Source organism: Vitis riparia, chromosome 14 (genome assembly GCF_004353265.1).
Source record: "Vitis riparia cultivar Riparia Gloire de Montpellier isolate 1030 chromosome 14, EGFV_Vit.rip_1.0, whole genome shotgun sequence".
In the NCBI taxonomy this organism is placed as follows: Eukaryota; Viridiplantae; Streptophyta; class Magnoliopsida; order Vitales; family Vitaceae; genus Vitis; species Vitis riparia.
The window spans coordinates 26,553,480-26,571,803 of NC_048444.1; the positions used below are offsets into that span (position 1 = coordinate 26,553,480).

The 18,324-nt window shown below is 36.3% G+C and overlaps 1 protein-coding gene across 1 annotated transcript; it reads right to left on the minus strand.

The window, feature by feature from the left end:
- Positions 1-12,846: 12,846 nt before the first annotated feature.
- Positions 12,847-13,811, minus strand: LOC117931018 (germin-like protein subfamily 1 member 7). The gene is made up of 2 exons (XM_034851860.1): positions 13,685-13,811; positions 12,847-13,567 (listed from the first exon to the last, which is right to left on the minus strand). The coding sequence occupies exons 1-2, from the start codon at positions 13,809-13,811 to the stop codon at positions 13,032-13,034; spliced, it is 663 nt and encodes a 220-aa protein (XP_034707751.1). The 3' UTR covers positions 12,847-13,031.
- Positions 13,812-18,324: the final 4,513 nt, after the last annotated feature.

The window sequence follows — 18,324 nt, forward strand, 5'->3', positions numbered from 1 at the left end:
AGGAGTACAAGGCTAAAGGTATTCTTTTCTAAATTGTCCATGTAACGGGGGTCCATTGATGACTCCCAACCAATTAAGGTTTAGGGCATCAAGCTTTAAGGATCTTTCAACCACTAACTCCTCGGATTTTATCCCGAACTTTTGAGAATGAATTTTAATACCCAAGCACCTACAGTATGTTAAACTCCACTTATCCACCCTTGTAACGAGCATTGAGGTCGGTGACTCCCAACCAATGAAGGCTTAGGGCACCAGGTTTTAAAGATTTTCACCATATACCCCTCATACCTTGCTCGGGTTTCAAGGCAAGCAAACATTTTTTTTTTTTCTTTTTTTCAAAGTCTCATTGTCCTTTTAAAAGGTGTCCCAACACTATTATATGAGGTCAAAGGTACCAAGTCTAAAATTTTCCTAAGTCAAGAGGGAAATAGTTTTTCATCTTATACTCGGAATCTATTGTGCACAGTGTGTGAATAGCTTAAAGTGGAAGAACTAAAGTTGAATTCAATAGAAGTTTCAACAATTCATCAACTTTAGTAAGCATAATACAAACTCTAAGTCAAGTAAAAAGACAAAAATTCAATTTCTCCCTTTTCAATTTTTAGAGTTTTTCCTTAATAACCATGGAGAGTAGAATAAAAACTTAAATTTTTTTTAAATTAAGCAAAAAGCAACTAAATTACCAAAATAACTTAGCATTATTAACAAAAACTTCCTTCCTCAACTCTCTCCCCAACCAAGCTGAACATTGTCCTCAATGTGACAAAAATGATGGAAAAATAGGGAGGAAGTGTTACCTCCTGAGTGACATGAAGTGATGCTGTGGGAATAATGGCTTAGCTGTCTCTCCTATAGGAGGCTCCGGATGAGGTGGGAATGGCATGCTCAGCAACTGATGTACTGCCAAGATGATGCTGAATCTGCCTCAGGATGGTAGTGTGCTCGGCCTGGGTGGCAAGAATCTGCTCCTGCTGATTTTAATCATTCAAAAAGATTAAGTTAGTTACAATTTACATAATTTCAAGACCAAAATTACAATCAAATAATTTACAAAACTTAAAAATTAACATATTTAACAAAATTATGGACTTTGGTGAAACCAAGTCCATCTAACCTTTCTCTGATCAGGATTTTTGTGGCTCAAGGAGGTTGATTTCCTCATTTTCTGGCTTGAACGCCTCAATGAATGGCTTGAGGCGATGAACATTGACTCTGAAGGTGTCTATGCCATTGGAATTTAGTAATTCCACCACTCCATTGAGATGTACTTGGTGAATAATGTAATGACCTATCCACCTTGACTTGAGCTTCCTTGGAAAAATATGGAGCCTTGAGTCATAGAGTATGACTCTTTGTCCTCTCCTCAATTCTTTGTTGGAGATTAGTTGATCATGCCACTTCTTCATCCTCTGTTTTGCAACTTTGGAATTGATGTAAGCATCATTTCTTAATTCCTCCATCTCATTAAGGTCTAAGCACATCTTTTCCCCAGCTCTGATCAAGTCCATGTTCAACCTCTTGATTGCCCACCAAGCCTTATATTCAACTTCCACAGGAAGGTGACACGCTTTGCCATAGACGAGACGATAGGGAGACATGCCAAGAATAGTCTTATAAGCTGTTCTATATGCCCATAATGAATCATGCAGCTTAATAGACCAATCTTTTCTGCTTGTAATCACGACTTTCATTAGTATGTTTTTTATTTCCCTGTTTGCTAGCTCCACCTACCCGGAAGTTTGAGGATGATAAGGTGTAGCTACCTTGTGCTTCACTCCATACTTGGCTAATAAGGCTTCAAATGGTTTGTTGCAAAAATGAGTACCTCCACCACTGATTATGGCCTTGGGCACCCCAAATCTTGAGAAGATGTTCTCCTTAAGAAATTTGAGAACCACCCTGTGATCATTATGTTTACAGGGGATTGCCTCCACCCATTTGGAAACATAGTCCACCCCCACCAATATATAGTAGTTACCAAAAGACATTGGGAAAGGTCTCATGAAGTCAATACTCCAAACATCAAAAAGATCAACTATAAGGATGGGGTTCATGGGCATTTGGTTTCTTTTTGTAAGCTTCCTGAGTCTTTGGCATCTATCACAACTCCTACACATGATGTGGGAATCTTTGAAAAGCGATGACCAAGTAAACCCTGATTGCAAGACCTTTATGGCTGTTTTCAGAGAGGCAAAGTGGCCTCCACAGGCATTTTCATGGTAATGGCTGGGGATCCCTTGTTGCTCTTCTTCAGGGACACACTTCCTTATGATCTGATCTGCACAATACTTGAAAAGGAAGGGCTCTTCCCAATAATAAGCATGAATCTTTGCAAAGAAATGCTTTCTGTCTTGCGCTTTCCACTCACTTGGAATTTCACCAGTAACCAAATAGTTAGCAATATGAGCATACCAGGGAGCTTTCTCTAGCAATATAAGTGATTCCTCGGGAAAGTCATCATTAATAGGTAATACATGGGAATTATGTGCTATAGTCAACCTTGAAAGGTGGTCAGCTACCACATTCTCCATCCCTTTCTTGTCTCTGATTTGGAGATCAAACTCTTGTAACAAAAGAGTCCATCTAATCAACCTTGCTTTTGCATCTTGTTTTGTCAATAAATACTTCAAAGCTGAATGGTCAGTGAAAACAATGATGAAAGACCCTACCAAATAAGCACGAAACTTGTCTAAAGCAAACACCACAGCTAACAATTCTTTCTCTGTAGTTGTGTAGTTTCTTTGAGTCTCGTTCAATGTTTTGCTCGCATAGTAGATCACATAGGGTTTCCCATCTTCTCTTTGGCCAAGTACAGCTCCTATAGCAAAGTCACTGGCATCACACATTACTTCAAAGGGTAATTGCCAGTTAGGAGCCCTTACTATTGGAGCGGTTGTCAAAAATTGCTTCAGTTGATCAAAACTCTTTTGACATCTCTCATCCTAGACAAACTTAGCATCCTTAGCTAAAAGTTCACAAAGAGGCCTTGACAGCTTAGAGAAATCTTGTATAAACCTTCTGTAGAACCCTGCATGGCCAAGGAATTGCCTTACTCCTTTTATAGTGGTTGGGGATGGCAATTTGGCAATAAGTTCCACCTTTGCTTTATCAACTTCAATGCCTTTCTCGGAGATGATATGGCCAAGGACAATTCCTTGACGTACCATAAAATGGCATTTCTCCCAGTTGAGCACCAAGTCTTTTTTAATGCATCTTTTAAGAACCACTTCCAAATTTACTAAGCATTCTTCAAATGTACCTCCATATACGGTGATATCATCTATGAAAACCTCCATAATTTGCTCCACCATATCACTGAAGATACTAAGCATACATCTTTGGAATGTTGTAGGTGCATTACATAAACCAAACGACATTCTTTTGTAGGCGTATGTTCCAAACGGACATGTGAAAGTGGTTTTCTCCTGATCTTCAACATCAATTCCAATTTGGAAATACCCTGAGTACCCGTCCAAGAAACATTAGAAAGGATGGCCAAAGACTCTATTTAGCACTTGATTAATAAATGGGAGTGGAAAATGATCTTTCCTTGTCACAGCATTCAATTTCTTGTAGTCAATACACACCCTCCAACATGAAGTGAGGCGTGTAGCAATTTCTTCGCCTTTTTCATTCTGAACCACAGTAATACCTGACTTCTTTGGTACCACTTGAGTAGGACTCGCCCAAAGGTTGTCAGATATGGGATAAATAATACCCGCTTGGAGTAGCTTCAGTACCTCAGTTCGCACCACTTCTTGTAAATGAGGATTCAATCTTCTTTGAGGTTGACGAATTGGTATAGCTTCTTCCTCCATATATATGTGATGTGTACAAACCAAAGGACTGATTCCTTTCAAGTCAGATATTTGCCATTCTATTGCTTTCTTGCACCTCTTAAGAACTTCAAGTAGAGAAATCTCCTGATGACCGGTAAGAGATGAAGATATAACAACAGGACATTGGTTATTTTCTTCCAGGTATGTATATTTTAACTCCATGGGCAGAGGTTTCAAATTGAGCTTCAGGAATTCTTCTGTTACATCATCTTGTCCCTCCTCCTTATCGAATAAAGGTAGGATCTCTTCTTTCCTCCTCCAACCTTGTAGAGTAGCAAGGACATCAGCGGGTTCAGACAACCCTTCTTCAAGATCCTCAAGACTTTCATTCAACTCGTCTTGCATATTCTGATCACAATGCTCGTCCACTAGAGTGTCAATAATGCATACCTCCTCTGGATCATCTTCTTCTTCCGGAGTAATCAACTTCTTTGACATATGAAAGATATTAAGCTCAAGTGTCATGTTGCCAAAAGTGAGTTGCATCAGTCCATTCCTACAATTTATGATTGCATTTGAAGTAGCAAGAAATGGCCTTCCAAGGATGATAGGAACATAATTAGCTTCCTTAACTAAAGGATCAATATCAAGAACAACAAAATCTACTGGATAGTAGAAATTATCAACTTGAACTAAAACATCCTCAATTATCCCCCTTGGAATTTTCACTGACCTATAAGCTAAAGATAGGGTGATTGATGTTGGCTTTAATTCACCAAGTCCCAATTGCTTATAAACAGAGTATGGCGGAAAATTCACACTTGCTCCCAAATCTAACAAAGCTTTTTCCACTACCTTTCCTCCAATCATAACTGAAATGGTAGGACATCCCAGATCTTTGTACTTCAAAGGAGATTTGCATTGTATGATGGCACTTACTTGTTCAGTCAAGAAGTCTTTCTTATTCACATTCAACCCTCTTTTGATAGTACACAGGTCCTTAGGAACTTTGCATATGATGGAACTTGCTTAATCATATCCAGTAATGGAATGTTGACCTTCACTTGCCTCAATACTTCAAGGATTTCTGATGCATTTTTTATCCCTTTTTTCCCATGCAAAACTTGAGGAAAAGGAGGAGATGTGCGTTTCTTCATCAATTCTTCCTTAATAAGCTCTTTTTCCGGATTTGCATTCACTGTTGAATCACGGTCCTCCTTCTCTTCACTGATATCTTTCTTCTTTCCTTTCATTTCCTCCCTCTTCTTTGTCTCTTCTTCTTCCTTCTCTTCAACATATGGCTTGGGTGTTGGTGACTCAACCTTTTTACCACTCCTTAGAGTGATCAAGGCTTTAACATCTCTCACCTGAGAAGATTCTCCCTCATGAGTTTCCACTTCGTGGATACTCTTGGGGTTTTGGTGAGGTTGAGAAGGAAATCTACCCTTCTCTTGCACTGTGTTCAAATTAGTGAGCCTTGAAATTGAGTATTGGAGATTGTCTATCTTCTGAGATAAGTCATTTTGCAGCCCATCAATCCTTTTTTTTAATGAACTCTCTACACTGTCAATTCTTTGACTGAGCTGAGCATTGATGAATTTCTGTTCTCCAACAAAATCTCCCACAACCTTGCTGAGATTCACTATTGCTTGTTCCAGACTTGAAGCTTGTTGGGATGGTTGAGATGGTTGAGCTGGTTGTTGGTACTGAGGTGCTCTTGGCTTCCATGAAAAATTTGGATGATTCCTCCAACTTGAGTTGTAAGTATTGCCATACGAAGCATTGCTATTGGGCTTGAATTGTCCAATGACATTTTCTCATTCTTCATACATTTCTCTAGCAACTGGAATTGAAGGGCACTCCTCCACCAAGTGTTCATAAGATTGACAAATAGAACATGGCTTTACTTTCACTGGTGTTTTAGCAACAACTTGCACTTCATGCATCTTTTTCAGTTCTAGTTCCTCCACTCTTCTTGTCATAGCTGTAAATTTTGCTTTCATATCAACATCCTCATTCAAGGTGTACATCCCAGCCTTAGCATGAAGAGCATTTGGTTGAGACTTCATCTTTCCCACTTCTCCTCTGTGCGGTTCATCCCATCCCCTTGAGACTTCAGCTACATAACTCAAGAAATCCATAGCTTCCTCAGGATTCTTACTCATGAAATCCCCTCCACACATTGTTTCGAGGAGTTTCTTCATTGAGGAAGACATCCCATCATAAAAATAACTCACCAACAGCCATGGTGAGGACAAGCATTAATGGCTTCCATGTATCTTTCCCAACACTCATAGAATTTCTCATTCTCTTTAGCTGAGAAGTTTGAAATTTGCCTTTTCAAGCTATTTGTTCTGTGAGTAGGAAAAAACTTCTTGAGGAATTCAGCTTGTAAATCAGTCCAAGTACGGATACTCCTTGGCCTTAAAGAATTAATCCAAATCTTGGTCTTATCCTTTAAAGTAAAAGGAAATAGTTTAAGCCTCATCAGGTCGATGGAAGTTCCTTCCTCTCGGAATGTATTACAAACATCTTCAAATTCCTTGATATGGGCTGATGCGACTCATGGTAGCTTAGCTTTAAAGGCGTATCAACAAAATTTATACCTTAAATACTATTACTAAAGTAGCCAAGCTACTATAGCATAGTGGTTCTAGGATCGTTCACTGGGAAGGGTTTTCGCAAACATGAGTGATATTCAAATTAGGAAAATAGGTGATTTTCTTATGGATGTTAGCTTTAAAAGAAGATGAAAATGTTTTAGAAAGATTTAAACTAATTTAAGCTAACATTAAAGACTAAAATGAAAGGGTGTAAAAACAAGTTTCTCAAAGATAGGATAGCTATGCTCTGGCTCTTATGCAAATTGGAAATCTTAGGATAGGCTCCTCGCGTTGGGGTTGCAACTATGGTGATGCTTGCTTCCCGAACCGGTATGGATTTAGCAAATCAAGTTTTAATCCTTTAAAATGGCAAAACAGATGGTAGTGAATTTCATCAATGGTTATTCACCTTAGACTTCCTTTGAATGGCTCGTAAGAGATAACTAATGGTCTAAAGCCAAAAGCTTACCAATTATTGGCAACTCAAAGTCATTCCAGGTGATAAGCTCACCTTTCAATGGCCATTGAAATTGGTTCTAATGGATTAATGCAAAACTTGGAATTGAAAACCTCACCTTCCAATAGCTCGTAGGAGATAACTAATGGATAGAAATCCAAAAGCTTATCAAGTATTGGCCGTTGGAAGTTGTCCAAAGGAAATAAAAACCAAACTTTGCATTAATGAACCATTAATGAAAAACGACTACCTTACCTTCCAGGTGCGAGAAATTTCCATGGGATTGCATCCAAGCCATCACATAACACCCATACTTTGAGAAACTTAAAAGTTTTAGCCAACCATCCTCTGAGGAAAAGTCCTCAGAGGCTGTTTGGCTACTAAGAAAATAGAAATGGGGAAGAACAGGAGAAGAGAGAAAAAAAAGAGCTTTATATTTCTAAGTTAATGTATAGAGGATCGATCTCCCCAATCCATCTCTCTTCTGGAGGTGTTGTGCACCTCTATATATAGCAAAATTACAAGATAAAGCCTTATGACGGCTGAATACAAGGTTACAAAAGGAATTTACATGAGAAAATATCAAGCTAAAAATATCTGGGAAGTCGGTGGTGCGTGCGTGGAGAAACAGAGGAAATTTGGCATTTTCGCAAGGTGAATTTCTCCTTGCGAAATTTCACAATGTTGCGAAATGGCAAAATTTCGCACCATGAGGAAAATCCCCTTGCGAAATTTCGCAAGGAGAAATTCACCTTGCGAAATTTTCGCAAGGTTTGATGCAGTTATCTTCCGAAGGCCATATCTTCCTCATTTCAGCTCCAAATTGTACACGGTTTGAAGCGTTGGATTCTTGACTTCCTGAGCTTTGAAATGGTATATAGTATGTAGAAAATAGACTTTGGGAAGTGCCCCAAAAGTGCGAAAGAAGACTGAAACTGCTGTCCTCTGTTTTCCTCTTCTCCATTGTTCTTGTTTGTGCTCGTGTTTCCACTTGAAATTCAAGCCTGTAAACTTCCAAAATCCTTGCTTTAACTTGTCCAAGTAGCTCCTCCATCATTTGGCATGCTTGAATTGATTCATAAGCTGATAAAAACATGTAAACTTGCCACAAAATGGTTAAAACCAATTACTAAGGACTTTAATGAATTAATTGGGTTAAATGAATATGATTACTACTCAAAGGTGCTTAAAACCATTATAATTAGGTCTACAAAATAGGACTTTTCGGTAGTAATCATGGGCATAAGGATTCTCACTTTCCATTCCATGGAAAGTTGGCAGAAGTGGCACAATATGGGGTCTGATCACTAGCTACTCTGTAGGGGGCACTATACATGATGGTGCACTCATACGAGGTGGATGCATATGGTCCCTCATTGATTTGAATTCATTGGGATTGTCCTGATGATCATGGTGACTATGCTGATCCTCAGGTGTAGTTTCCATGATGTTCAAGATTACTTCCAACTCCTTGTTATGAGGTGTTTCAAGTTTAACAAGCCTTCCTCCACAATCTCGTATCCACTTTGACATACACAACTAGTATCAACTGTAACAAAGAAAGAAAAACAAAAACAGAGGAAAACAAAAAAAAACAAAACTACCAAAAAGAGTTCGATTAACTAAAACTAAATTAAAAACCATGCTAGAATATAAACGAGTAAAAGAAAAAAAAAACTAAAAGAGTTAGTAAAATGAGAGAAAACTCACCAAACTTGTGATGAAAACCACAAGTACCCTGAAATAATATCACTATGAAGTTGGCACCTTCCCTGGCAACGACGCCATTTGATTCGTTCCCAATTGGTGTCTCAGCTAATTCATGTCCAACTGGTACTCTTTGATTGAGAGAGTAATCAACAAAATTTATAACCTATATCACCATGCATTAGGATAGCTTATCTAATATAGCATAGTGGCTCTAGGATTGTTCACTGGGAAGGGTTTTCAACTCATAACTAATACCAATTCAAAGTAAATTGGTGCTTTTTCATTTCAAGGTTAGCTTAAGAAATAAAACACAAACTTTGTTTAAATGAGGTTTTGTTTAAAGCTAACTAAAAAGAAAGTAATGGAAATTACTTATGAAGAAAAACATTCCTTGGAGGTTTAGGTTCACAGGGGAGGTTTCTTATGCAAAAATAGAGCTCCGGTCATTTGGTTCATTTCCTCGCATTAGAGAATTAACATATAGTCAATTCTCTAACTGGTGCTGTACAGATGCTTCCTTTTAATGGGTTCAAACACTAAATCCCTCTCACTGATGCACCTTGCAATGGCTCGTGCCTCTCACCTAGCATTTGCCATTCAAGGTGATCTTTAACTTTGGACTTTCCTTCTCAAGTTCACAAGAGATAACTAATGGATGTCTCCTTGGAGTCCAAAAGCTTACCAAGTGTTGGCAATTCTAGAAAATCCTACCTCCAAGTCACTTCCCAAAAGCTCGCAAGAGATAAACAAGTGCATCTCCATGGATAGAGATCACGTGCCTTACCAAGTGTTGGCTCAAGTGACTTGAAGGTGTTTTAAGTTAACTAAAAACATAGAAATCATTAAAGGATCACACTTTCTCTTCATTAATGGCTGAAACCACAAAGCTACTAATTCTTGCACTTGGAACCTTTCCCGGCAACCTTAACTCCAAGGAACTAAAAGTCTAGCCACTCATTCTCTGAGGAAAATTCCTCAGAGCTAGTTTGGCTAGAAAGAAAACTAACGAGAAAACAAATATATCAAGGAAAAACAGAGCAAGTGCTCTGTGAAATATATTTCTTTCTTCCGCCGATTACATAATTTTCTTCTGTAAAGAAAATTACAAACTATATATATATATATATATATGAGGTTATTCACCCCTTTCCTTGCTTAAAGACTAAGGAATCCTATGATAGGTGGATTACAAGGAGACTTTGGGGATTTAGACAACAAATATCTAAAGCAAAATATCCCAAAATATCTTAAAATGTTGGTCGAAAATATCAGGAAGCTTCAGGAGAACACCGCTGCACTGTATACCGAGAGAAAAACTCTACGGGTAAGCGTTATCAGAAGGTCTGGATATGTCTATCCGGATAAGTTGAAGCGTCATCCTCTCCCATCCGGATGTGAGATATCCGGATATAAAATGTCGGTGCACGGAATTCCGGATATGAAATGTCCGAAGAAGGTGGAAAGTTGGCCGGATAGAATTCTTCCCCGGGTGGAATGAGCTATGTTGCGCAAGGGGGACCGTCTGCGTGTGCAAAGCGTAGGGACCCCTCTCCTGGATGACACGGAGCGCGCAAGGCTATCTGGATTCTCCAAGAGGACATGTGGCGCGCTCTCTTATCCGGACTCCCTCAGGGAGAAGCACACTGCACTCGTGAACATCACACTCGGACGATAGCATATCCTATCCGGATATGTTTTTTGGATCATTGACTTCCGCCGCCATCCTGTCCGGACGCCTTGTCCGGACATCTTTTACTCCTTGCGTTCCGGATTTGCTTATGGCAAAGGACTTCAAAGCTTCGGTTCTTCATGTTTCTGAGCTTTCCATTGCTTTGCCATGGATTCCAAAGAACTCTCCTTAATCACGGATTGCTTTGGTGATAAAAAAGCTATCAAAACACCAAAACTTAACACAATTTGATTAGAATTAATTGCAAGGGTCCTTAATATGTTAATTGGGTTAAAAGGTGATAACTACTACTCAAAAGTGTTTAAAAGGGTTTATTACAAGCTATGAAATAGCACTTTTTGAGTAGTAATCAGTAGGCTTGAGATAAGTTACTCATATCCTAATCCATTATATTTATTCGTATATGTTGTCATCCCCACCAAAAAAAGAAATTAAATGGGATGGGACGGGTATAGGAAATTCTCATGGCTACCCCATGCTATCCCCTTTTTTATTTATTTATTTTTCAATTGCTTTTCAATTTTCATTTCTAAAATTTTAAGAAAATTAATATTTTAAATATGTTAAAAAAATTGAAAATTGAAAAAAGAAATCAATTAAAATAACTTTTTATTTAACATTATACACAATTAGGTTGAGGTAGGATGAAACAAACTCATACCCAAAATCACCCCGAATCAATTTCGGGTTTTAAAAAATTTTTCAAATTCAAGATGAGACAAAATCATATCCAAAACTATCTCGAATCCATCCTAGATTTTAAAAATTTTCTCAAATTTATCTAAACTTGTTTATCATTATCTCAAAACGAGCCCATTAAGGGTAGGATGAGTACTAAAAAAAATTGGTATATTGTCATCTCTTATCAAGATCCTAAAATTTTTCTTTATGATAATGAAAACAACAATCATAGTCGTCATCTCTCTATCAGTTTACCTTTTAGGTTTGATCGAATACACCTTATGTGTTGCCTTTGGGCAACCTAGCTCTCTCAATCATTGTCTAAAGTTCGGGTGTTTGTTTGTTTTAATTTTTTTTTTTTTGACTTTTTTTAATACTAAAAGTAACTTAATGACTTAAAAAAAAAAAAAAAAAAAAAAAAAACTTTTTAGTACTTAATAAAAATAAAATATTAAAAAAACCAAAAACTGTGATGTTTAATACTTTTAAACACTATATAATTTTAAGTTTTATTTAAAATTAAGTAAAAAATAAATAAAAATCCTTCGATGGTCGTCTGAAACTTTTAGGTCAAAGCTTGGTTTGGAGCTCATTTAAACCTGACCCAAATTTCAACTAAAAAGACCTATATCCAACACAGTTATTAAAGGTGTCCAATGGGTCGTGTCAGGCCAACACAACCCGATGTTTATCAGGCCATTACAGGCTAATGCATCGGCTCGACCCATGCAAGACAAATAGGTGGCTTGACATGGCCCATAAGCCCATGCGCTAATCATGTCGTGTTGTGTCATGCCAGTGAGTCGTGCCCCATGGGCACACACTTTATTAAAAATTTTAATTAATTTTTTTAATTCATTTTGACTTAAGTTTTTTTATTATTAAACACCTCTAATAATTATACTTTTTTATTTTTTATACACTTCTAATAATTATACTTTTTATTTTTTATATTTATATCTATGAAGTTTATAACCGTAAAATTTATAAAAATGTTAGTTTTTTGTTTTTAAAAATAATAAAAAGTAATATTTAAAGGTCAAGTGGGCCAACATGACGGCATGATGGGTTGTTTCCTTAGGCCCACCATGACCCGCTCATTTGGGCCATGCTGGCCTGACTCAGTCTTTTGGCGCACTAAGCCACAAGCCAAAATGGGTGGCTCGACCCATTGGATACCTCTAGTAGTTACATGTCTAGCATCCAAACGTTAGACCAAGTGAGTTTTGTCAAACCCAACCCATTCATCCCCTTTGCCTCATATTAGCCACTCGGTTCGGACCAACCATTGGGTTGATCGATTTGGGGTCTCTGTTATTTTTGTTTAAATAAATTGCAAAGAAAAAAAAAACTTGGTTTGGATAAATAAACTTCAGTTGTTTTTAAAATAAGTTTTTATTTGATTTTTTGTAAAAAAAATTTATAAATTCAATTTATACAATATTAATTATATTTAATTGAAGTCTTATTAAAGATTTTTTTTTTTAAAAATAGTTTTTAAATTAAAGATAAATTAAAAAAATTCGTAAAATATGAAATTAATTATAATAAAATCATAAATTATGATTTTTATTTAAAATGATACTATTTTAAGATATGATTGATTTATTTATTTTGATAAGAATGAATAATACTAATTTTAAAATAATAAAAGGGTGATATATTTTATTTGAAATAAATTTAAAAATAAATAAAATTTATTTTTTTAATACGTAAATACGTCAAGTTTTTCATTATATCTACACCTGAGAATTTAATCAAGGGTGTAGTATTTTGAACTAGTTTTGATTCATTCTTATAAGCTTCATTCAGTCATTATGGTTTAGACAATTGATAATTAATCTGTTGGCATAATTGATTCTGCAAAACAGTATCCTGAATTTAGTATCGAGGGAGGCAGAAACACAGCGAGAGAGAGAGAGATGATGCTTAACAAACAGACTGCAGACTGCTTTATTGTAGTAATATGCCCAAAGTCCACACCAGAAGAGTTACAACCAGACCCTCTTATTATACCATGTTTGTTACAATGAGGGAATTGAACATCATGAATCGTCATTCAAGCAAGGAAATCAAAGGTTGACAGCTTATTCTTTTTCTATATTTCCCCACTAGAATCGTGCTTGAAGGTATTCAACCACCCTCTTGTCCAACTGGAAGGCCCTTGCCAGGAAATCAGGATTGATGGGTGGATTTGATCCAAACATTGAACTGGCTATGGTGACTAAACCTGGATTTTGGCTGTTAAAAGCGGCAATGGCTACTGCATTAGTGTGCCCAATGTTGACTTGGAAGTGAATGAGACTGAAAGGGAACACAAAAACATCCCCCTTGTTCAGGACTTTGCTAATGAAGCGGTGTTCAGGGTTGGATGTGATAAAGCCAACTAAGAGTTTTCCCTCCAAGACAATGAAGATCTCACTGGCACGAGGGTGAAAGTGAGGAGGGTTTTGACCATTAGGTTCATAATCGATACGAGACATTGACACCCCAAGAGTGTTTTCTCCTGGTAATTGATCAACATTTATAAGATTGACAACTGAGCCCACATAATTTGATGTGTTTCCTGGAATATTCAGGCCTTGATACAAGAAATCCTCGGCCACGGTCAGGTTTGGGTTCTTGCAGAACTTCCCATTTACAAATACTGCATGAAGAAGGAAAAAAGAAAAGATGTATCATTAGTATCAAACCATACTCACCATATCAATAAAAAGAGTAGTACTGAAAATAGCTATAACATCATTGGTTACAATAGAAATACCAGCATTCTTAGGCTCATCAACTGCAACACAGGTGTCTTCCAGTGGGCTTGGATCATAGGCAGAGGCAAGAAACGAAGCCAATGCCATGAGGGCCACAGTTACCAGGAAACTAACGCCTTTCTTCATTGTTAGAGTACTGTCTCCAACAATCCCAATCTTTATCTTTAGGCGGGGATAAGAAATTTAGCATGGAAAAGATGTTAATTTATAGACCAGAGTCGGTGAGTTAGTCTTTGAATAAACTCACCAAGTCTTCAATGGGAAGTTTTTTCTTCTTTCTTTTTTCACTTTCGAGGACAAGCGGTTGCACCAATACGTGTTGATTTACGTAGGATTAGTCAGTATATAGATCTTAACCAGAATATAAAGGAATGTACAATCAGGTGGAGGCAGGTCCAATTTAATATCAATCTGCATGATCCATACGTTTACATATATAGTAGAGCTTTCTGCTCTTTTAGTAGTGTATAGACAAGCAAATAGAAGATTACAGAGTAGGTGCCAGCTTGGAGTATAGAATGACCCACCCATATCAAACATGGTTACTCCATGAGGCTTGTGTAGCTTCAGTTTAATGAGTATCTATATAGCTTAATTCACCATTCAAAGTGTTCAGAGATTGGCTGATGAGATTGAATATGTAGCCAAGTTCTGAGTTTCTAGCTCATGTGCCTTCCCCTGAGTGAAAAGTCCTTGGATAAGCTCTGGCTTTCTGCTATACGCTCATTAGGCTTCCCTCAGTTACAAAAGCTTTGACTATGATTTTTACGCTTGTAGCCTTCGCTGTCTGAGCGGTTTCTAAGACTTTTTAATTAGTTGCTTCTAAGTTGTCTTTAACAAGCAAGTCCGTATTTTCTGGCGAGAAGCAAGAAAATACCAATTAATTAGATGAAGTCCTTCGACTAATCTATGCCCTATACGTAAGGAAATTAAGCAGTTACACTTTCCAAATCTTCAATGGATGTCATTTTTCGAATTGAAAGGTTGAACTTCCTCAAGTTATGCTCTAGACTCTAGAATGGATTCTACATAATCTTCGGGTTTTAGGCCTTATTCCTAGTTTAAAGCTAAGAAGTAAACCAGTGGACAGACCATCTGTAATCAGATTGTGATTAGTGTCATGACCCATTAGATCTTTATAAGAAGTTGGCCATGGTTCAAAGTCACGGTATTGGTCACCATATCAGTAAGTCCCGAGGTACATCAGTTTCAACGTCACGGATCGATATCGGATGATACGCAAAAATTTATAGTTTAAAAGCTCAAAACAATTTAAAAAGATTACAAAAATAAATACAAATAAATAAAGTTAAAAATTAAGAAATAAAATTTTATTATGTATAAAATTATTCAAATTATGATAAAACATACCTTCGTAATGATTTATAAAAATATTAAAGCTATAAAAAAAATAATTTAATCACTTAATATTAAATATGCATCATTAAAGATGAAAATAATAAAAAGTGAATTTATAGTTTATAATTTTTTTTAAATTAAATATTTTGAATTTTTAAAAAATATTTTCAATATTAAAAAAAATACATCTAGGAATCATCTTTGAAAAAAATAAACATCATTTTTCTTATCAAATGTATTCTAAATAAAACAATTATAAAAATAAAGAATTTTTATTTGAATGAGCATATTTGAATATAATATATTTTTTCTATACATCTATTCATTTGAATTGAATTTTTATATTAATATTCATTTCCTATTTTATTCATGTAAACCTAAATATTCATTATTAATGTACCATAATCCTAATTCCCATCAAATTTGCATTATCCATTTAAATACAATTATTCACAACATATTCATTAACTACTTAAAAAACAAATACCCACCCAAATTTGTAATCCTATCAAATACCCATAACCCATTGGCAAACACGTATTTCCTTTTTTTGGCACAATACCCATTTTCTCTCTAAAACAACACTTTGAGCTCTCTATTTCTTTGCACAATACCTATATTTGAAGGCTGAAAAAATAGGCCTACAAAGATACAAAAGGATGGAGCTGGAAATACAAGGATGAAGATGCGCAAGGTTTGAAGACTCTATACTCTCCACACTTCTTCACTTTCATATGTTTCCATCATCTTCTTTCATCCACTATTTTCGCTCCTATATTACCATTTTTTTTCCATCACCCATCACCCAAAGAGCTTAGTTTGAATATAATCTTGGGGTTATCTCAAAGTTTCTTTGTGATTCAACAAGTTTTTTCATGAGTCAACCAAATATTAGACTCAAGTATCGATTCAGTACTAGTCATGGCCAAGATTTTAACCCTGTTTGAGCTCTCTATTTCTTTGTACAATACCCATTTTTAAAGGCTCGTAAAATAACCCTATGAAAATACAAGAGGATAGAGATGCAAATATAGGGATGAAGATGCAAAAGGTTTGAAGACTTTGAACTCTCCATATTTCTTCGCTTTCATGGGTTTCAATCTTCTTCTCTCATCAACTATTTCTGCTCCAATATTACCATTTTTTTTCCATCACCCATCACCTGAAGAGCTTAGCTTGGACATAATCTTAGGGATATCTCAAAGTTTCTTTGTGATTTAACAAGTTTATTCATGATTCAACCAAATATTGGACTCGGGTATCGGTCCGATACCGATCATGGCTGAGGCATATATGAATCAGTTGAGTCGTACCAGTCTCGACCGAGATTTTGAACCCTGTTTGAGCTTTCTATTTCTTTGCACAATACTAATTTTTGAAGCCTTATAAAATAGCCCTACGAAGATACAAGAGGATGAAGATGCAAATACAAGGATGAATATGCAAAGGGTTTGAAGACTTTGAAGTCTCCATACTTCTTCACTACCATAGGTTTCAATCTTCTTCTCTCATCCACCATTTCCATTCCAATATTATCATTTTTTTTTCCATCACCCATCACTCAAAGAGCTTAGTTTGGACATAATCTTGGGGTTATCTCAAAGTTTCTTTATGATTCAACAAGTTTAGTCATGAGTCAACTAAATATTGGACTTGGGTATCAGTCTGATACTAGTCATGACCAAGATTTTGAACCCTTTTTGAGCTCTCTATTTCTCTACATAATACCCATTTTTGAATGCTCACAAAATAACCCTACAAAGATACAAGATGATAGAGATGCAAATACAGGGATGAAGATGCAAAGGGTTTGAAGACTCTGAACTCTCCATACTTCTTCACTTTCATAGGTTTCGATCTTCTTCTCTCATCCGCCATTTCAGCTCCAATATTACCATTTTTTTCCATGACCCATCACTCGAAGAGCTTATTTTGGACATAATCTTGGGGTTATCTCAAAGTTTCTTTTTTATTCAACAAGTTTATTCATGAGTCAACCAAATATTGGACTCGAGTCTTAGTTCGGTACTGGTCATGGCTGAGGCGGATATGACTTGGCCGAGTTATACTGGTCTCAATCGAGATTTTGAACCCTATTTGAACTCTCTATTTCTTTGCACAGTACCCATTTTTTAAGGCTAACAAATTAGCCCTACGAAGATATAAGAGGATTGAGATGCAAATAAAGAAATGAAGATGCAAAGGGTTTGAAGACTCTAAACTCTTCTACTTTTTCACTTTAATGGGTTTCAATCGTCTTATCTCATCCACCATTTGCGCTCTAATATTACAATTTTTTTCCATCACCCATCACCCAAAAAGCTTAGTTTGAACATAATCTTGGAGTTATCTCAAAGTTTCTTTTTTATTCAACAAGTTTATTCATGAGTAAACCAAATATTGGACTCAAGTATCAATTCAATATCAATCATGGTTGAGGCGGATATGACTCAAACAAGTTGTACTTGTCTCAACCGAGATTATGAACTCTATTTGAGCTCTCTATTTATCTACACAATACCCATTTTTGAAGGCTTACAAAATAGTCCTACGAAGATACAAGATGATGGAGATGCAAATACAAGGATGAAAATCCAAAGAGTTTGAAGACTCTGAACTCTCCATATTTTTTCACTTTCATGAGTTTTGATTTTCTTCTCTTATCTGCCATTTCCGCTCCAATATTACCATTTTTTTCCATTACCCATCACTCGAAGAGCTTAGTTTGGACATAATATTAAGGTTATCTCAAATTTTCTTTGTGATTCAACAAGTTTATTCATAAGTCAACCAAAAATTGGACTTGGGTATCTGTTCGATACTAGTCATGGTAGAGGCGGATATGACTCAACCAAGTCGTACCAGTCTCGACTAAGATTTTGAACCCTATTTGAGCTCTCTATTTCTCTGTAGAATACCCATTTTGAAGGCTCACAAAATAGCCTTACCAAGATACAAGATAATGAAGATGCAAATATTACTCATTGAAAATCTAGCAATAATTGGTTTATTTTTTAATTTTGAACTATTTTTTAAAATTAAATATCTATTAATGAAACAAAAATACTAACTCTTTCTTGATTTTCTTCTCTCATCCACCATATCCGCTCCAATATTGCCATTTTTTCCATCACCCGAAGAGCTTAGTTTAGATATAATCTTAGGGTTATCTCAAAGTTTCTTTTTTATTCAACAAGTTTATTCATGAGTTAACCAAATATTGGACTCGGGTATTAGTTCGGTATCGGTCATGGCCAAGGTGAATATGACTTGGCCGAGT

Excerpts from the sequence above, each read along its gene's own strand:
- LOC117931018 (XM_034851860.1), bottom strand. The coding sequence starts at position 13,811 with ATGAAGAAAGGCGTTAGTTTCCTGGTAACTGTGGCCCTCATGGCATTG. Across the intron at positions 13,568-13,684 it reads TGATGAGCCTAAGAATGCTG|TATTTGTAAATGGGAAGTTC; the intron begins GTATTTCTATTG and ends TTCTTCATGCAG.